The following is a 21,670-nucleotide window of genomic DNA, read 5'->3' as shown; positions in this document are numbered from 1 at the left end:
CCAAGAGAAGGAACCGTTTGGGAAGGCGACAACAAGTCAGAAGCCTGGAAATAGGAGAAGAGAGTGTGAGTGACTCAGACGAAGCTATAGGAGGATACGACCCCGCAGTCAGACGGATGTTGGCTAAAGCGGAGGAAAAAGGAGCATGACCTGAAGGAACAGGACCAGGAGACTCTCAGAAAACTCAACCAAATACAGTTGGTGGATAAGAAGAATGAGGAGAAGAAGGCCAAAGAGAAGGTTTAAATATGAGCAGAACAGAAGGCATTGTAGGTAGATAATGAACTCGCCCCCTAAGGGGAGCAGCCGAAAGAAGAGGATTCTTGGTGGTGGAATGTAAAGTAAAGGAACCGCTATGAAGATAAACACTGATGATTATCTTGATAAAGAGCGTGACATTGAGAAAAGTGTGCCACATATGACTTTAATGGTGGCTGAAGGATTTGAGCAGAAGCACATAGGAGAAATCCTGAAGGACTGATGGTAGCAACCCCTGACCTACTAGGTTTGATGATTCAGGAAGCACATGGGTTAGCCCATGTTGCAAGGGGGGAGGTAAGAAGAAAAATCACAAAAGAGTATGGTTTTTGGATACTGTACATGCTTGAGCAAATTGATTATGTCATAGGCAGATGTACAATCGGTCTTAAAAACAATGTTCGGAGGGGTGTGAAGAGTCCACCCGGTCACATTCCAACTCCGACAGGTCCGATGCGTGAGTTGGTTGTGGATTTTGTTGACATGATAAGACCAATAAGAGGTAAAAGATACATGTTAGTCGTCGTGGATAGATTTTCACGGGGGACTGAAGCATGTCCAACCAAGCGTAAAGATGCTCAGTCAAGATGCCAAGCGAAGTTCTTGTGTCGTGAGGTCATGCAGGTGGGGACTTCCAGATCACATATCTTCAGATAATGGGAAAGAGTTTGTGGATAAAACAGTAAAATTAATTCTGCAAAAATTGGGAATTAAACAATGTCTAGGAGCTGTTTATTATCCTCAAAGCCAAGGTGTTTGTGAAAAAATGAATGGTGTGCTGAAAAATCGCATTGTTAAAATCTGTCAGCATACAGGACTGAATTGGGTAGAGGCGCTTCCGTTGGCATTAATGGTGTGTAGTTTGGAGCTAACACTAGTAGAGAAATATCCATTCTGAATATCTGATTCCGTCATATACTCAAGTCTATTTTTAACTGAAAAATGCATAGACAAAGGGGGGAAAAGGAAAATGTTAATCATATATTGGAATGATGTTAAAGTGTAATGTAAAAGTGAAATGATTATACTGTATTTGATGTGTGTGCAAGATACTGGCTGGTGAATTTTTCTTTCAGGACCAGTATGAGGTTGGCTGTGTCCAGAGATCCTAACAGCTTAATGGACTTGAACACTCAAACATGGACATTCAAAAATGGAGGATGAAAATGGACGACGAAAATGAACGACGGACCCTGAATGAGGACATCATGATCAGGAGTGTCGAGTGAAATATCATTAAAATTTGATGGTGTAAAAAGCGACAGTTTAATGCATACATACAGTATGTGTTATGCAGGTTTTTATAATATTGGAGTTTGTTTATTACAATGTAACCTGTATTATTGATGAAAAGTCTGTATTCTACAGTAGATATTTTTAGCAAGACATATTACTTTGATTTAGTATTGTTTTCTTTGAAGTTTTCTGTAACAGGGTGAAATGGATATATTGGGACCACAGGTGTTTTCTTTTTTTGCAGGGTTTTGAGGGACATTGATGATAGGCAGGGAAAGGTTCATTGGAAGGTCCGATGGGTGGACCAGCCTGACTTTGGACAAAATTTTTCATTTATTTCTGAGGTTCTGAATGTATGCATTTATATGTAACATCCTGTACAGTTTTAGAAACCCTTCTTCTTTGCAGTTAATTGATTTGGAGCGCAATCGGTGGTTGTCTGGGGCAGAGGGACCACGAGAGAATTTTCCTGTCTTGATTGTTTGTTGAAAGAACTAAGAAAGGAAGCTGCCAGATGGATTTTTCGCTCTCACACTCCACAAGTTTATTGTATTGCTACGACTAAGCATGTTCAGAAGGGTATATTATAATCAGTCTGTTTGTTAGAAGGTGATTTCTATTAAGCCAATTAACGTCATAAGTTCAATGACTCTTCTCTCTGTCGAGACTTTGTGTAGTCTCAAAGGGGGGAAATATGAGGTGTCTTGGAATGTGTGGCGTCCCAAGACAGTACCCATTGTATAAGATAATTATTAACAGACGGTGCCAGGGGTCTCAAGAGAGAGAGAGAGAGAGCCCAATGTCAGGGGTCCCGGTGGTAAGGGAGGTGAAATGTGAACGGTGACCTATGTAGGGGAATCAGATGGTCAACGTTGTCTCTGGTCAAGCATAAAAGCACCAGCCCAAGTTTCATTCGACAGAGAATCCTTCTCTCCTAGATGTCCATGGCAAGTCTGGTCTGATGCTGTTCTTTTGTTATAAACCTATTATTTTACTCAAGTCAGCCTCAGCGGTCTCTCCTTCTTTATCAACACATCAAATTCATCAAGAAACTACATACTCAAATAGCACTTTGGTATTTAAATGCTTCTTTTGCACTTCTGGTTAGACGTCAACTGCATTTCATTGGTTCTGTACCTGTACTCTGCTAGTGACAATAAAGTTGAATCTAATCTAATCTAATCTCACTTCTTCGCTCTATATGCGAATCAACACGTAGGTCGTTTCCGTTTGCAAAGAGAAGTGATTTTATTTTTAAAGAAAACTAGAAGTGGCCCAAACAGAGTGCAACAGTATGATATGAATAATAATAATAACAGGGCAGAGCATTTCATGTACAGTTTGGATGCAACATCCCTTGTTGACTGAAAATGCCTGTTGCAGGTATTTAGCTTCACGCTGACACAGATGACTGATCCAGTCCATCAGACTGAAATCCAGTCCCAGTTTTGGTATTTCTGTCACTGATGACATGCTGAGCTGCCAGAACACATCAACACACATTCAACTTGTTGAACGTTTTGCTTTTGTTCCAAACAGACAAATACAAGTAAAAATACAAACAAATGTTAAAGAAAACAACAACAAAGGAGCCTCAGCAGAAAATAGAGAAAAGCATTCATCAAACATAACATTAAAAATACACGCTGCAATGTTTTTTCTGTGTATATAATATCTTCAAAATATAAGTAAAAAATACAATATATATTAATAATATTATATGCTATATGATATATATATTTATAATATACCGTAATATATGTTTATGTGATTTTACACGTCAAAACACAGGTAAAAAAAACCATTGGGATAAACAACACAAATACATGTGAAATATCAAATGTTCTTTCTTATTGCACGTGTTTTGTTCTCATATCGTACATTCACACAAACAACCCAAAATACCAACACTAGGTGAGGCCTGTTTACTTGCTACGGTCTGACTTAACGTCTCCATGACAACAACAATCAATGGTGCGTCACTTGAGAAGGGATCACGGGGGCAGGGAACCCCTTTTCCAGGACTTCCAGGCCTAGGAAAGAAGGAGCGTTAGGACGTCCAAGACGAGCGTGGAGCTGGAAGCCTGCTGGGAGGATCTTATCCACATCCACACAAAGAACAATCAGTGTCGCTTCTGCTTCCTCTCACAGTTTGACCAAACCACTGTTTGGAGACGCTGACATTTTGGAAATTGGGCAACCAGCCCCAGTAGAATGAACTATAACCACATCACAGAGCATGACATGCAGAGGAGTAGATATACACTATATTTACTGACACCTGCAAAGATTAGGGACGGACATTTTCGTTATTTTTAGGGGCCGACCACAATTAGTCGACTAGTTGTGCGGTCATCACCCTCCTCGACATAGAGCGTTAACTACATGTAAAAACAGTTGCCAGTACATAAATAATACGAAGGACCGAACGAAAACAAGTCTCCCCAGAGATGACAAAACCAAAATGGCAAAAACTGCAAATGAGTCGGCATCACAGTGGTGGAGCCGTGGTCAGACAGCTTCACCCCACACCACCAGCACCACCTCTGCTTTGTTATCATACTGGGTCGAATAACACCACCACCATCATTCTCTGGTACAAGCACGTTCTTCCGTGTGCTCCGCTCCTTAGAGCCCGGGTGGAGTTTCTGGTGATGCGTGGGCTGCACTTATTAATCATGAATAGTTTGTCAGAAGTGGACGTCGCTGCCCGACTGGACTCCTCATGCCCATCCCTAGTAAATATGTAACTTGTAATGACTTTTATACGCTGCACTTATCTGACCTCAACACCACAAGGGGAGACGTCAACGTGAAGTAAAGCTGCTCCTCTCACAGTTGTCATTCCCTCAGAGGTCGCTCTCAGGTGGTTCAGCCCTGACCGGCCCCGGTGGAGACACCGGTTCTTCCGTCCCGTCTCGCGCTGGTGCCGGCGCGGGAGCTGCTCGTGGACGGCGGCGACGGAGTCCCTCAAAGCGGCCGGCGCTCCTCCTTCTCCTCCTCCGCCCGCCGGTGGCAGCTTCTCTGGGGTGAGCGGCAGCCGACAACGCTGGGGAGAAGGACGGGACGTTGTTAAAGCGGCGCGCTCGGAGGAGAATTCCACAGATATAGACGTACGTGTATGACGTAGATGACCTCCAGTCTGCCGCTGCGTGGCAGCACCGTATCATCCAGAGAAAGACCTCGAGCGCTTTCTCCGTCTTTCTCTACGTGACTACGGGTCATCAAGGTGGACGTTGTGCGTGTGAACGGTCAGGGTGGCGTCGGTGTTCAAACGCCCAAGTCAAGGCCGGTACCTGATGGGAATGATGGCCAGAACTGCCATGACGCTGGAGAGAATGAAGACCAAGCCCGGCAGCCGGTCCAGGGTGTACTGGTACATCTTGGTGTAGGCGGGGGTGTACGCCAAACTGGCAACCTTACAGGCCAGCTGCAGAGAGGTGAGGGTGATGCCTGGAGAGGAGCAGAAGGTCATCGTGCATAACCTTATTTGTACGAATCGGGGTGTACGCCGCGCTACGTGGGGCGTGAAGGAGAAGAGAGAAAATGGAAGTAGCGACAAATCAAATGGAGGAGAAAGGTGAAGAGTGAGCACGGCACTTGTTCCTTGAGCCATTAAAGTGTCAGATCGTGATTTTGCCAACGCAATAATTAATGCAAATGAACGGCAAAAGCAGTTTTTTCTTTTGTTATTTTGTTCTGTACTAAAATATTTGCAGTGGTTTGTGTGATATGCAGATATATATATTATCTTAGGAAACGGTGACACTGCACAGTCTTTCTTCATTGGTAGTTTTCCCAAAATACTCCAGAGGGACATAACAAACCAATCGAGAGGATTCAGCACTTTCCAAAATAAAACTCCAGGTTCTTTTCTTTGACTTTATCAGACCCGGAAAGATCTGGTCCGTAATGGTGTATATTTGGTACTGCGTCTGCATTACTGACCTTGGTAACTACACTACACTGTGCTACAGCTGCTGCTCAACTTCACAAAAGGGCTGCATGGCCTTTGCGGAAGCTAAACCGCCGCAAATAAGACAAATTGCGACCATGTAACTCTCAAAGCACCCGCCAACGGTGAAATGCGACGCCACGCAAATAGCGTCTCGGTGCACCGGTGCAATTTGCACATGTTTACATTTGGTACGACCGTATTCATACATTTGGCCCAAAATTAGCCCCTTGCTATGCAATGAGCCTCATTGTAAAAAAACAGCGGCGCTAATAGCCACACCCAGTTAGAGGGAAATGAGCCTCTGCAGAAAGCCGGTGGTCAAGTAACTGTGCTTGACCACACGCCATCAAGCACAGTTGGGGTGTCCTCGCTCTGCTGCGCGTGGCCGTTTCCTTTTTCTCCAAATAAAAGTAGTGTGACTTTCATATTGTAGATGTATTTATTTTGCCCCTTCTCCAAATTGAGCAAAAAAGTGTGTGTCCCAACAATTTGCCCTTTGCCCTTTATTGCACTCAGCAACAAAACTTTACGGCCGTGTTTGTGCCGGCATATCATTATTTAATTTTTCCACAAGAAACATTATTGACAGTATTGACTCATCAAAAGGACGGAAGCTGTAGAAGGAAAGCAAACTTATTTAAGATAAGAAGTGAAGTGAAGTGACATGCATCCCTCACTCACCGTACGAGGATCCCCGGACCTGCTGCGACAGCAGCGAGCGAATGGTCGGCATCGGAATGAGAGCGAACAGAGTCAGGGAACGAGCTGAAACCACAATGAAATACGCTGTTACCATCTACGTACTATCTGCCCGGACCGGCGGTTCCCAACCGGCGGCTCCCGGTCCAAAGCCGGGTCGCCGGGTTCCTCTGGAGTGGGCATTGCACGTCCACGTTGTCAAAGCAAAGACATTCAGTGGTTTCATGTTTGAAGAGAGGTTGGAAATAACACATCATAACACATGCACACACTCTAGACAAGGTTATAATGAGCTAGCACTATGCTAACGAGTGACCGGGTGGCAGTTAGTCCACAGTTATGGATGATTCAGAACATTCCAAAATAAAACTGAAGGTTTTCTTTGACTTCTTTGGCTTTGAAAAGATCACAACCTATGCAGCCCACGTCCTCACTCTGGTGTTCAATGCCATCAATGAGAACAATTCTATTTATTGTGTGAAATTCTGGACAAAGGCAAGTCAAAAAGGCCTCGTGTTAGTCTACAGTACTGCAGCATTACTCATAAAAGAGTGAATGATATTTATGTCTATGACCTGTGAAGCCGCACTCCAGATAAAGGCCAGAAACCCCGATCTCAGTCTGGAATTCAAACGCCTCCACACAAGTTTTGAGGCATTTCTTTCCGCTGCCTCCCACCACGCACACATACCCTCAACTCACATACACTGCTCTGAGCAGTTACAGTAGGATCGGTGTTACTATCACAGTGATACTATTACTTTACACAGTGGTGTCATTTATGAATTTACACAGTCATTTACTCCCAAAAAACGTGTTTCAACGTTAGTCTTGTCGATTCATTTCGCGGTCGTCTCGCTGCGGTTAGACTTTATATCTGTGAACACATCACGTGACCTCATAGGACGGCTGCGCACACGGCCCCGCCCCGGAGCTACGCGGCCGAGCAGCGGCAGAAGCGCTGTACGGCCATGTCCGACGTCACGCTGCTTTACGCCGCCTGCGCCTGGAGGCGAGTGTCAAGTGGGTCACGGGACGGAGGGTGGACGGCCACAAGGTTTCTCCGTCCGCCGCGCCCATGTGAGGTGAGGGCCGACGGCCGAGTCAGTTTTACTACGTGCGGAAGACACAGGAAGCGTCGGACGTTGAAGCCGAGGCGGCGTTGACTGGAATCATCCCGAGATTCACACAGAGGCCACACGCAAAGTCTGAATGTTGAGGAGAAAGGACGCAATCAGCAATTGAGTGAGGTGTCACGAAAAAGTAATCACCTGAAGTGGAAGGAATTACTGTTGGCAGGGACTAATAAGTAAAGTAATACTTTTAGTATTACAGAGGTTACTGCAAGCGGCTCCAGAGGGACAGTCAAGAAGGGTGTGGCTCGCCTCGTCCTGGACGGCAGAGTGGAAGACTGTGCTGAGCCCACGCGACTCCACCCCCACATCTGGGGAGGAGTCAAGGGTAAAGAACTGCCACGCCGACAATGGATAACACAAAACCGGCTGCGAACAGGTGTGGGTCGTTCAAGTCCTCCATGAAAAAGTGGGGTCTCTCTGACAGTGCTGCCTGCGAATGTGGGGAACCTGAGCAAACAGCGGAACACATTGTCAAAGGATGCGACTACCAGGGTCTACCGTCTGAAGCTGGCCTCTTCCAACTGGGCCTGGCGACGACGAAATGGCTACGCGATAGTGAACTGGACATATGATGTCATACCAAAGAAGAAAGACTATTACTTTTGAAACGAGTAATGATTACTGAATAATAAATAACATTTTTTTAAGTAACGAGCCCAACACTGGTGAGGGCATTTCTCTGAAGTTTATAACAACGTTTCCGTTGGCAACACAAGCTCTCCACTGAGTCTTGGTTCCTCTTTGTTTTTTGACATGTAGTCCTGTTTATAATCTGTGAGGGAGAAGTGGTAAAAGCCGTCAGTCAGGAAGTTACTTGAAATGAGGTTATTTTGACCCGCGCTGCTGAGGCTGATAACACCACAGATTGTGGCCGAGTGGAAAGAGGAAATGGGACACAACTGTGGCTAATGCGGCGCAGGAGGAAAAACCTTTTTATCGGCTTTCTGAACCTCGTAAACGCCTCCTCTCCGCAGCAGGATTTAGGAGGTTGAGAGCCGTCCCAACCCGCGAGCAAATTCCAGCAGGTGGCGCTCAGGCACAGACCAGATGCGTTGGGAACGCTTGACAGCAGTCAACTTGTAAATATAAATGTCTATTATATTGTTATAATATATCATATTGCATAAAAATGAGTGACGACACCGGTCTGATCCCCAGTACCGGTATCGTACCGATACCAGAAAGAAATGCGTTGGAGGAAAAAAAAGCGGGTATCCAAAGTAAGAATCCTCTCACAAATATAGCCTGAAATACCGGCCAAAGGCTTTTGCAACAAAACGCGAAGAGAAGTAAAGGAGATCATGTGATAACGAGGTTACCGTTCACAACTATAAACCATCTGCAGAAAAGCAAAGAAGGAGAGAGAACAACAGTATGGGTCAGTCATTGCATGGGGGGCAGCAGCAGCACTGGAAATGCGGGGGTGAAATGAAGCACGAGGCCGCCGCGCGGCCACCGCGCTTGGTGGAGCGGCTCCAACGAGCGGCTCCAACGAGCGGCTCCACCGCCGCGCTCCGGATCCAGGGGGGTGGAACAGGTACGTCCACAGTTCGCAGGCGTCATGGTGTAAAGAATGAAAAGATAAAGAGAGAGAGAGCGGGAATCGGCGTTGTGGATTAGGCGGCTCCAGACGAGCGCGTTGGAGGGAAAACCTGGTGTTGAGCGGCTTCTTCGGAAAGCGACGGTAGCAGAGCATTCATTCATCCCGCCGGAGGAGACATGTCGTCTCCCCAAACGCCAGCACGGCAATGCCGCTTCGCTAGTGGACCGACAAATCACATGACGTCATTCACCACTTTGTCCAAAGCGACGGCAAACCCAACATGTTAGTGGACGACAGCATGGTGCGGCCCAGTAGAGAACACCGGCAACAGCGACGCCACACGGCGCTGTTGCCGTCAAAAAGTCAAACCATTTGAACATTTTGCCGTCCTCTGCGACCACATTACAGCCGGATGTCACGTGGGCGAGGAGCCGACCCTGATGCTCATGTCCACGGCGGCCGCCTGCCGCTGCGCAGAACTCCGCAAAACTCCGTCTGGAGTTTTGCGCTGCGGTGACGGAGCCGTTTTCTCTGGAATGTGTAACTTAAGAGGTGTAAATAAAAACCCTGGATTGATGTAAAAGTTGTTTTTTCCATGAATTAATTGCACGGAGGCCGTTTGGTGCTGGTAGCGAAGGAAGCACGATTTGAACACAGTGTTTGGGTTGCGGCTGCGGGTTATTACTCGTATAATTATATAATTACATATGAATCATTAATACTGGTCTTAAAAGAAGGGCTTCCATTGCCAGAGGAAACCAGTTGATCAGCTATTGACACTCCAGACCATCGATGTCCGCTACCCGGCAGGTATGCTCCACGTCGCGCACCAGGGAGCCGGCGCTGTTGAGTTCCACGTGGCACCCTCTGATCACGCCTCTGATCCGGACAGCCAGCCGCACCCTCAAATCACACAGGGGGGCAGCATGATGCTGTCTCGGTTTGGCTCAGTGTCAAAAGGCAAAGCCGTGATGTGGACGGCTCTTCTTCGGGGTAGTATTGGGGGATCTCTGTATTAAAGCGGCTTTAATGTCCCAGTCACGGCCAAACATGGTGTAGGAACGAGCAGCACGAGTAGAGGTGGAGATTTCCCTCTTTTTTTCCGGCTGGAATGTCATTCAGACAGTAAAGGGAAAAGAGATGCTCAGGGCGTTACGGGCCCGGGTTTGGTCTGAGGAGACGGGGTCTTCGACGGAAGACGAGCCCCGAGTCCACGTAGGGGTGGAGGAGCGGGGCCTACGAGGGTGGAGGAGTCCGGACCCTGAGCGGCGGTTAGAGAAACTGTCTATGCCGGTGCAGTGATGGGGGGAGAGGAGCGCGGGGGGAGAGGGTTCCGGCTGCTCTATTTCACCATCAGAAAGGCGAATCCACTGAACGCGGCGTTTGCGCTGAAAGGGATGTTATTTGGAGGAGGATACCGGCGCCTTACCGAGGTAGAACATGTAGGTCTCGGTGACGAAGGCCATGAAGTAGATCCCGGAGGCGAAGGACACCATGCCGGTCATGATGAGGCTGACGTCGCTCAGACAGCGAGACATGAACACAACTCCCAGGAAGCTGGTGAGGAAGACGAGGAAGCCTGCCGCGTTTCCGTAGCCCACCTGTAGAGGGAGGGGGGGGGGGGGGGATAATGGAGTTTAGCTCTCGTGTTGCAAGATCAAAATTGCGAGGCTACGCCAATTCATCTCAATACTCAATGCTCTGATTCACGGCGATAGTGGCGCTGCCCCTAGCGATCGCCTGCGCCGGCGCTCCGGTTACTTTCTTACCCTTTAGTATTTTTTTCCTTTTTTTATCACAATGTTCGCCAGAAAAACATCAACAATTAACTCATACGACCGCGATGCACTCATGGATATAAAAATTTCCCTAAACGAACAACTTTGGGACTTTTTATCCGTGGGAGCAGAGTGGCCGGCGGAAATCCTACGCGGGAACACTCGCAACAACAACTACAACAACAAAAATGGAGCCGCTGTTCCACGAGCCGGCCCACGGAGGAAGCACCGAGGTAAACGAGGCGGCATTCGGGTCAGAATGAGGATGCAACCTTACTGTCCACCTCTGCCAAGCATCCTTCTTGCTAACGTCCAGTCCCTGGAGAACAAGATGGATGAACTTCGAGCGAGGATTCAATTCCAGCGTGACACGAGGAACTGTTGCGTCCTCTGCCTGACGGAAACATGGCTGACCCCACTGGTGCCGGATGAAGCCATACGTCCAGCCGAGGCCTTCTCCGTGTTCCGCGGCGACAGAACGGGAGAGTCGTGGAAATCCAAAGGTGGAGGCGTCTGCCTAATGGTAAACAACCGCTGGTGTAACGCCAACAACACCAAATTCCTCTCCCACTCCTGCTCGCCGAACCTGGAACAGCTGACCATACTAATGCCGTCCATTTTATCTCCCCCGGGAATTCAGCACGGTCATCATTACAGCCGTTTATATCCCACCGCAAGCGGACACCGACGCAGCTCTGTCGGTTCTGTACGATGTGTTGTGCGGATTTCAGAACAGACATCCCGACGCGGCTGTGGTGGTGACTGGGGACTTTAACAGGGCCAACCTGAAAAAAGTTCTGCTGAATTTCCACCAACACATCACGTGTGCCACCAGGGGAGACAGAACTCTGGACCATTGTTACACTCCTTACAAGAACGGATACAAGCCCGTGTCGCTTCCTGCTTTCAGGAAATCAGATCACGCCGCGATCTCGCTGCTTCCTGTTTACAGGCCTCTGATCGCGCGGGATCTGGTGATGACGAGGGAAGTGAAGCGGTGGACGGACCAATCGGAGGCAGCGCTTCAGGACGCTCTGACTGACGTAGACTGGGACGTGTTCCAAGCGAGTTCAAGTGACGTCAGCGAGTTTACGGAGGTTGTAGTAAGTTTTGTAACTACGCTCGCGGATGAAATCATTCCCACGGTGAAAGTTTGGATATTTCCAAACCAGAAACCATGGGTTGATAAATCCATCCGCTGCGCTCTGAATGCGCGCACGGCCGCTTACAACGACGGACTTGTATCTGGTAACATGGACAATTACAAAGCGGTGTCGTACAATCTGCGGAGGGCGGTGAGGGACGCTAAACGGACGTACAGAGACACCGTGGAGCTGCAGATGGAGCGGGGGGACACAAGACGCTTGTGGGAGGGGCTGCGAACAATAAAAAACTACAAGAGCAGCTCTTCCCCAGCCACGAGTGTGGACGCCTCCCTGGCCAACCAACTGAACTCCTTTTATGCGCGGTTCGAGTCTGGCAGCAGCACCGCTAGCTCGCCGGCTAATTGGAGTTACACCGCTGGGGATGAGCGCGCACTCTCAGTGTCCGTGCACGAGGTCAGGAGGGCTCTGATGCGGGTGAACACCAGGAAAGCTGCGGGCCCAGACGGCATATCTGGGCGAGTACTGAAGACCTGTGCTAACCAGCTAGCTCCGGTGTTCACCACAATATTCAACATCTCCCTGGCTGAATCAGTGGTCCCATCCTGCTTCAAGAGGTCCACCGTCGTTCCTGTCCCGAAGATCGCCTCTCCAACCTGCCTGAATGACTACCGTCCGGTGGCCCTCACCTCGGTGGTCATGAAGTGTTTCGAGAGGCTGATTAAGGATTACATCTGCGCCTCCCTCCCCCGCACCTTGGACCCGCTGCAGTTCGCGTACCGGCAGAACAGATCCACGGATGACGCGGTCTCCCAGGTACTGCACACCACGCTCACGCACCTGGATGGCCAGAAGGGGGCCTATGTGAGAATGCTGTTCATTGATTATAGTTCAGCTTTCAACACCATAGTTCCCACCAGACTGGCTGTCAAGCTGATGGAGCTAGGATTAAATGGTCCGCTGTGCACCTGGATCCTGGACTTCCTCACAGGCCGCCCCCAGGTGGTCAAGGTGGGGAAGTACATGTCAAGCTCCCTCACCCTGAATACAGGATCCCCCCAGGGCTGCGTCCTCAGCCCCCTACTGTACTCCCTGTACACACACGACTGTGTGGCCAGGTCCAGCTCCAACACCATCATCAAGTTTGCTGACGACACCGTGGTCGTGGGCCTGATCACCGACTGCGATGAGAAGGCCTACCGCGAGGAGGTGGCTGACCTGTCACTCTGGTGCCAGGACAACAGCCTACACCTGAACGTCAGCAAAACCAAGGAGCTGATTGTGGACTTTAGGCGTGGATCACAATCGAGGACGCACGCGCCCGTGTGGATTAATGGGACTTCTGTGGATAGGGTGAGCAGCTTCAGATACCTGGGAGTCCACATCACAGAGGACTTAACATGGACTGTTCACACAGACGCTCTGGTGAGAAAGGCGAGGCAGCGTCTCTACCACCTCAGGCAGCTGATGAAATTCCGAGTCTCGGTGAGGATCCTCAAGTCCTTCTACTCTGGAGCAGTGGAGAACATCCTGACAGGCAACATTACTGCCTGGTTTGGGAACTGTACTGCCCAGGACAGGCGGGCCCTGCAGAGGGTGGTGCGTTCAGCTGAACGTACCACTGGAACTACCCTCCCCCCCTTGCAGGAGTTATACACCAGGAGGTGTAGTAGCAGAGCCCGTAGGATCATGAAGGATCCTCATCACCCCAACAACGGACTGTTTCAGCTGCTGCGGTCAGGCAAGCGCCTCTGCAGTCACGCAGCGAGAACAGAGAGACTGAGACGGAGTTTTTTCCCTCAAGCCATCAGAACTGTCAATGCTGACCTCACCAGGGGTCCTAACTGAGCCATGCACTAGGCTCCACTACCTACTGTACTGTATGTAGCATACTGTACCGCATACTGTATCACTGTTCAGGGTTGTTCGTGATGCCGTATTGCTGCGCCGTACTGTTGTATACTGTGCTGTATTATCCCAAACACTACTCCCTCTATTCACATTCACTTGCCACTTTAATTCACATGCCCCTTTAAATGCACATATCTGTATATACATTGGCATATTCCTTCTATCTATTCCATTTTATTTCAATTCATTTTTATTGTATTTTATTCTATATATTTTTTATCTTATTCTATAAGTATTCCACTTACTGTATTACGTTTTAGGAGTCAGTTAGTCGGTCTATTAGAAAGGAATTTTCTACTTTTTATTTTATTTTCTATTTTTTCCTAGGACATATTGTGTGCTATCACCGGGTGCGTTGCATTACATTTCACTGCATATATGTATGGAAGTATGTATATGTATGTGACAAATAAAAATCTTGAATCTTGAATCTTGAAATCTTGAATCAGCTCCAGCGGATCAAACTGTCACGCTGAAAGTGACGACTACTGGTCGTGATGAGAGCTTCGACCCTCTTTTGAGATTCCGTTAACCGACGAGTCACTCGGTGAAAAGAGTGGTTCCGTTCGTCCGACGCTTTGTTGGTTCTTCGGTTCAGTCGGTGTGACGCACGGTGAGCGAGGGAGGACTTTTCTGAACGATGGAGGAGTCGGTTCGGCTCTGAATCGTGAATGGAGCTCTCCCGAGAATACTTGAATTGTGTCAAGATTATTATAATGGTGGAAAGCAAAGAGTGAATAAGTAACAACTAAGATGAATTACAACAAAGACTTTTTTTTTCCTTGTACTTTACTTCGGTTCAGGGAAAATTTCCAGATTTGAGTCTCAGATTCACTCTTTTCACTCCCAGGTTATTTCAAGGATTTGTTCGCTGCAGACGAGTCGTTCATGAGTAACATCACTCACTACTAGTAGTTAAATAACAGTGATAATAATCACAGTTCTATGTGTTTTTGACATTCTTGGTACTACACTACTACTTCTATCCACTCACTCACATACCAACTCACACATATGTGCAATAATATACGTGGGGATGGTAGCTCAGGAGGTAGAGCTGGTCGTCTAGTGATCTAAAGGTTGCTGGTTGGATCCCAGGCTCCTCCTGCTAGCATGCTGTAGTGTCCTTGAGCAAGACACTTAACCCCTCATTGCTCCTGATGCTGCGTCTGTCGGTGTTTGAATAATTGTAAGTGGCTTTGGATAAAAGCGTCTGATCAATGTAATGTAATATACCTGCAGTAAAGCTGCACAAACAAGGAAAGGCATTTTTATTTTATGTTTATTATAATGTTACGTATATTTTGTCTTTTATAGATTTGACGATTTTCTTTTTTAGTTGTTTTGGCTATTTGTAGCCCCCTCCCAAAATTAACGGAAGGTGAAATCTGCCCCTTTACCGCGTAACTGACAATTTGCTGTGAGATTAAAAAAAGCAAAGCAAATAAGTTCTGCCACCGAGCCGAGCGGCGCCGACTTTGCGGCTTGTGTTTCCATGGCGACGGAGCTGGAATCGGCAGCAGAAAAACTACAGCGACCACACCCAACAGCTACGACACCAAACAACTACGACACCAAACAGCTACGACACCAAACAACTACGACACCAAACAGCTACGACACCAAACAGCGACGGCGTTTGTCTGCTTCGTGCGGCAGCGACAGTTGTTCTCATTCTTCCGCGCAGGAATCCGCCATTTTCTTTTGGCAAGACAAATTCCTCGTACATGTGACCGCACCCAGTGGAATGACCGGATTCTGCTTCCGAGCCGTGTGCCGTGGGATTACTTCCTCGCAAAAAAGGCGCGGCGTGGAAGGGCAAGAGCCGGGACCGGTGCCGCGCCCGGTACCTGGGTGGCGCTCCAGTTGAGCGGCTCCTTCATCTGGAAGGTGACCAGGATCTCCATGGCCCCGGCCACGGCCACGTCGTACAGGATGCCCCCGGCCAGCAGCAGAGCGATGTTCACCAGGTTGGAGCCTCCAGCCGCCGCCGCCGCCACCTCGCAGCCTCCGTCGAGCAGAGCTTCACTCTCCACCGCCTCGTACACTGACACCTGCGGACGGGGGGGGGGGGGAGTGGAAGTGCTCAACATGGACAAATGCCACCTCAAAGAAAAAGTATCTGAGTACTTGCACTTAGATGCACGTAAAGTATTAAAAGTAAAAAAGTACTTCTAGTCACATCCAGCTTCCTGATATAACTACATGTAACCGTATAACGGACCTGTCACTGGTGCCAGGACAACAGCCTCCACCTGAACGTCAGCAAAACCAAGGAGCTGATTGTGGACCTTAGGCGTGGATCACAATCGAGGACGCACGCGCCCTTGGTGATTAATGGGACTTCTGTGGACAGGGTGAGCAGCTTCAAGTACCTGGGAGTCCACATCACAGAGGACTTAACATGGACTTTACACACAGACACTCTGGTGAGAAAGGCGAGGCAGCGACTTTACCACCTCAGGCAGCTGAAGGAAATTCCGGGTCTCGGTGAGGATCCTCAAGTCCTTCTACTGTGGAGCAGTGGAGAGCATCCTGACAGGCAACATCACTGCCTGGTTTGGGAACTGTACTGCCCAGGACAGGCGGGCCCTGCAGAGGGTGGTGCCTTCAGCCCAACGTACCACTGCAACTACCCTCCCCTCCCTGCAGGACTTATACACCAGGAGGTGTAGTAGCAGAGCTGCAGCATCATGAAGGATCCTCATCACCCCAACAACGGACTGTTCCAGCTGCTGCGGTCAGGCAAGCGCCTCCGCAGTCACACAGTGAGAACAGAGACTGAGACAGAGTTTTTTCATCAAGCCATAAGAACTGTCAACGCTGACCTCACCAGGGGTCCTAACTGAGCCACACACTAGGCTCCACTACCTACTGTACTGTATGTAGCATACTGTACCGCATACTGTGTCACTGTTCAGGGTTGTTCGTGATACCGTATTGCTGCGCCGTACTGTTTTATACAGTGCTGTATTATCCCACAAACACTACCTCACTTCGTTCACATGCCACTTTAATGCACATACTGTATCTGTATTTACATAAATAGTCTATCCCATATACATAAGTCTATCCCTTTTACATCCCTTGTAAGTCGCTTTGGATAAAAGCATCTGCTAAATGACTTAATGTAAATGTAAATGTAAATGTAAATAAGCCTATTCCTTTTATTCTATTTTGTACCCCCACTCTGCATTACCTTTGAGTTATTATTTTATTTTATTTTATTTTATTTTATTTTATTCTATATATTTTATTTTATTCTATAGAATTTGACTTACTGCATAACATTTTAGGAATCAGTTAGTCAAGTAGAAATTTTTAGGTAGCTATTGTGTTCAGTCTAGAACATATTGTGCCTAATCACCGGGTGCGTTGCATTGACATTTCACTGCATATATGTATGAAAGTATGTATATGTATGAAAGTATGTACATGTATGTGACGAATAAACCTCTTGAATCTTGAATCTTGAATCTTGAATGTCTATAGTACAGGTGGAGTCAGTCAGTTACATGGATAGGGAGCTGGTGGATCATTGATCAGAACTTTGATTGATCTAGACCATGAGTTAAAAAAAATATTAAATAAAGTTATGCGTAGAAATGTAGTAGAGTAAAAAGTACAGATATCTGAAACACAGCAGACCTACTGTATTTCATATATCTATACTTTTTCACTCGGCTAAAGAGTAAAAACTGAGTTTGGTGTGGGGGTGCGATGGTTTGAGGTTTACATCAGTACAGAACAAAGTATTTGCACTTAGTGACTTTCCTCCACCGCAGTTTTTTAACGCGCATCAAATCTCCCAAATTTCTCGAGAACAAACACAGCAACACGTCTCACTCTGAATTGACTGACTTCAAATCACTTTGTTGGAAATGGGACTTGCAATGGAGTAAAACACAAAAAAGGAACAAAACTTCAGAATATATTGGAGTGAATTCCTCAAATTGTACTGAGTGAAGGTAGATAGAACAATACTTCAAATTAAATGGAATAACCGGAGTAGAAATACCTCAGACCTCCAGCCGGACTCACCCTGAGCAGGAAGACAGAGTGGACGATGCAGACCAGGTAAAGCATCAGGCTGATGGAGACCAGGACGGTCCCCTGGCCCACGGTGGCCTCGTACAGCTGGAACAGGTGCCCGGAAGCCAGGCTCCCCACCAACCCCGCCACCCCGTACATCAGCTCCACCCGCATCATCAGACGGGAGCGGTTCCTCTCCGTGGAGCCTAGGGACACCAGGGTCATCACGCCGGCCCAGAAGGAGCAGAAGCCGCCGCTCAGGCCGTGCAGGACCACGCCCAAACACATCACCTCCAGGGGCCAGCCCTGGAGCACCAGGAGCAGGAGGACCAGCCGGGACATCACGTACCCGGCGAGGGGAGCGATGATGGGGGCCTTCCTCCAGCCGCGGTCCCCCAGCTTGGCCAGCAGGATGGCCGGCAGGATGGGGGTCAGCTTGGCCAGGAGGTTGTAGGTCATGTAGAAGTCGGACATGGCCTTCTGCCGGCTCTCCTCCGTGATGGGGGCGGTGGTGGCGGAGGCGGTGCAGCGCTCCTTCACCACCATCTGGAGGGCGGTGTCGAAGAGCGCGCTGGCCAGCTGCTGGAGCACCACCACCAGCTCGACGCGCCGCAGGGCCGTCCAGAGGGAGGTCATCCCGGGGGAGCGGGGGGAGGAGACACTCCAGAGAAAAAGGAGAAAGGAAAGTAAAAGAGGAAGGAAAGTCTTAAAAAAGTTTTTAAAATGTATCAAGTAAAGTGAAAAATAACAATGGAAGTCAAAGTAAAAGCCCTCGACCAGGCTTCCCCAAGTAAGTCGAGAACACGAGAAGAAGCAGAAGATAAAAGCTCCAAGTTAAATAGAATCCAAAAAGAGGAAGCAGCTCTGGTCCGAGCTGTGGACCTGTCTCTCTCTCCCTCTGTCTCTCTCTCCCTCTGTCTTTCTCTCACTCGCTCGCTTGCGCTCGCTCTCCCTCTCTCTCTCTCTCTCTCTGCAGTGCATGCTGGGAGTTGGGTGTGTGAGTGAGTGTGTTTGTTGAGCTTGGCGCTGAATTTTGGAAGTTCTGTAAATGTTTGCTCCTTTTTCTTTTTGGGTTTTTTTTGCCCCACTTGTAAATCTTTGCAATCATGGTTAATGGATTTATTGGTGTGTGTGATCATACGAATGTCAAATTCACTTCTCTCTCTCTCTCTCCCTCTGTCTCTCTCTCTGTCTCTCTCTCCTTCTGTCTCTCTCTCTCTGTCTCTCTCTCCTTCTGTCTCTCTCTCTGAATGAAATGTGCACCGACTGGTTCCGTGGAGCAGCCGCCCACAGAGGAATCGCTGGTGTGCTAATTATATACACATTACAGTCTTTATGTCCGCTGGATTTTAATATACTGAAGGTTATTTATGGAAATCATTTTTACCATTTTTAAAATGTTGTTTTCCAGCATGGCTTTAGGGTTATCTGTTATATATTATCACCATCCTTGTAATTCATATTATTATTGTTAATTATTATTATATGTATATTTATTATTATTATTATTATTATTATTATTATTATTATTATTATTATATTTATTATTATATTTATTAGTCATTTGGTGACAAATTACATTTTGACGATTTTACGTAGTGCCTCATGAAACTACACAGATTCAGCCTGATTCTCACCCAAAAGTTGGCATTTCATCATAGTCATCTTTGACTTTAAAGTGTGTCGTAGTCTGTGATTTCTGCAACAAAAGGTCAGTTATTTGTATATTATAGCTATTGCAAGTTATTGAACTTTTGTAAAACATTTTATTATATTGCCACTATTTTCCAAATTTTCAGTTGTAAATGTTAAGACAATTGACCATAATTAGTCAAAATCTTAATTATTTGTCAAACAAGATAGGTCAGATAGTTGTTTTATTGAGCAGTTGTTGAAAACATCTAGAACAAAAAGGATAGGATAAAGGATGCTTTTTTTTTTTTAAACCCAGGTCAGGTAAGCGGAAACTTACCTCTCTGCTGCGGAAACTTACATTTCTGCTGCAGAAACTTACTTCTGCTGCTGAAACTCACCTTTGCTGCAGAAACGTACCTCTCCCTCTCTCAGTGTTTTATTTAACATATATTATGTTTTGACTAACAACTCCTACATCAGAACGTATGAACCGTAACGTTGCTACAGCAGGTTGCCAGTAGGACGCACTGCAACCTTCTTTCCTCCTACTTTGTTTCTACTATCTCACTTCCTGTTTTCTCGTCTCTTATTTGCTGTATTTTTCTGTTTCTCTATTTTATTTAGTTTTCATTTATTTGACCACATTTATATTATTTTATATTATATGTATGTATTCTCTTATAGTTATTGTATGTTCTTATATGTGTGTTCAATAAAAAAAAGTCCTGCTTTGAGTATCTCACTACCTGTTGCTCGTGTCTTACTTCCTTTCTCTAGACTCTTACTTTATGTATTAATTTATGTATTATTATTATTATTATTATTATTATTATTATTAATATTATTATCATCATTATATTTTAACCTGTGCTGTCAGCATGCTGGGCATTTAACACAGAGTATTTGTGCTATTGCATCTCAGACAGAGTTAGTCTGCAAGTGGAGTTCAAGCTCTCAACCTGCAATGAAACTCTTTATTAGTTCTTAAATCATCAGGACTGCTGTAATAACTCTGTCCTGTGGACGACCTGTAGCATGACAAGAGCACAGCTTTTGGTTGGTTGGAGAACCACCACCAACCCCCCTCTTTGGAGAACCAGCTTACCATGTTTTGGTCTTTAAACAACGAATCAACATTTCTACTCCAAGGGGTGAGACAAATAAACACACAACCAAGCAACAACATGCACATGGAAAAACATAAACATAGAAACAAACAACAACATGTACACAGAAAAACATGAACATGAGATGACATGTATCGACAAAACAGAGTTAAATAGGTCCAGGAAAACAGGAACAGTAATTGGTCACGTGGACTCATCCTGTTAAGGTGTCTTGGAATGTGTGGCGTCCCAAGACAGTACCCATTGTATAAGATAATTATTAACAGACGGTGCCAGGGGTCTCAAGAAAGAAAGACAGAGCCCATTGTCAGGGGTCCCGGTGATAAGGGAGGTGAAATGTGAGCGGTGACCAATGTAGGGGAATCAGATGGTCAACGTTGTCTCTGGTTAAGCATAAAAGACTCGCCCCAGTTTCATTCGACAGAGAATCCATCCGGCTCGGTTCTCTCCTAGACGTCCATGGCAAGTCTGGTCTGATGCTGTTCTTTTGTAATAAACCTATTATTTTACTCAAGTCAGCGTCAGCGTTCACTCCTTCTTCATCAACACATCAAATTCATCAAGAAAATACACTGCCATAGTTATGGCCGTAAACGAGAGAGATGCAACCAGGAGGGTGCTGGGGGTGTGTTCAAAGCAGGTGTGTGTATGTGTGTGTATGTGTGTATGTGTGTGTATGTGTGTATGTGTGTGTATGTGTGTGTATGTGTGTGTATGTGTGTGTGTGTGTATGTGTGTGTGTGTGTGTGTGTGTGTGTGTGTGTGTGTGTGTGTGTGTGTGTGTGTGTGTGTGTGTGTGTGTTTGTGTGTGTGTGTGTTTGTGTGTGTCCACCGATGAGTGTATTGGACTTGTCCCAATTGGTCCCGTTGTATGAGTTCTGTATTATATCGTCGCGCCTCCAAGCAGCAGAAAAGCCCTATCACTGGAGGTGAGAGTGGGTCCTTATTAGGTTTGAGCAAAATAAAAATAAGAGCAGTATTCATGTGCAGAGGCACGGTGGAGGTTTACTTAGTCTCCTTTACTTAGACCAAATTGATGAATAATGGGGAGATAAGTGGCCAGAAGCGTTTATAGAATTCCACTGGGTAGCCATCAGATCCAGGTGATTTATTGTTGGGCATAAAGGAGAGAGCTTTCCTGAGTTCTTCTAGAGTAAGTGGTTGATCTAAGGTGGTAGCCTGCTCCGTGGAAAGTTTAGGAAGGTCAATATCATCAAGGAATGAGTGAATGTTTGTATATTAGATTCATTATCT

The 21,670-nt window shown here is 46.8% G+C and overlaps 1 protein-coding gene across 1 annotated transcript; it reads right to left on the bottom strand.

Annotated features, from left to right (window-relative positions):
- Positions 1 to 4,430: 4,430 nt before the first annotated feature.
- Positions 4,431 to 18,290, bottom strand: slc46a2 (solute carrier family 46 member 2; the record flags this gene model as incomplete). Its single annotated transcript, XM_080017725.1, has 6 exons — positions 4,431 to 4,543; positions 4,791 to 4,947; positions 6,134 to 6,217; positions 10,260 to 10,431; positions 15,473 to 15,676; positions 17,664 to 18,290. The coding sequence occupies 6 exons, from the start codon at positions 18,288 to 18,290 to the stop codon at positions 4,465 to 4,467; spliced, it is 1,323 nt and encodes a 440-aa protein (XP_079873851.1). The 3' UTR covers positions 4,431 to 4,464.
- Positions 18,291 to 21,670: the final 3,380 nt, after the last annotated feature.

This window comes from Zeus faber (assembly GCF_960531495.2).
Source record: "Zeus faber genome assembly, chromosome: 17".
Taxonomy (NCBI): domain Eukaryota; kingdom Metazoa; phylum Chordata; class Actinopteri; order Zeiformes; family Zeidae; genus Zeus; species Zeus faber.
Note: the sequence above shows the minus strand (reverse complement) of the source record. Positions and strands in the feature narration are given on the sequence as shown.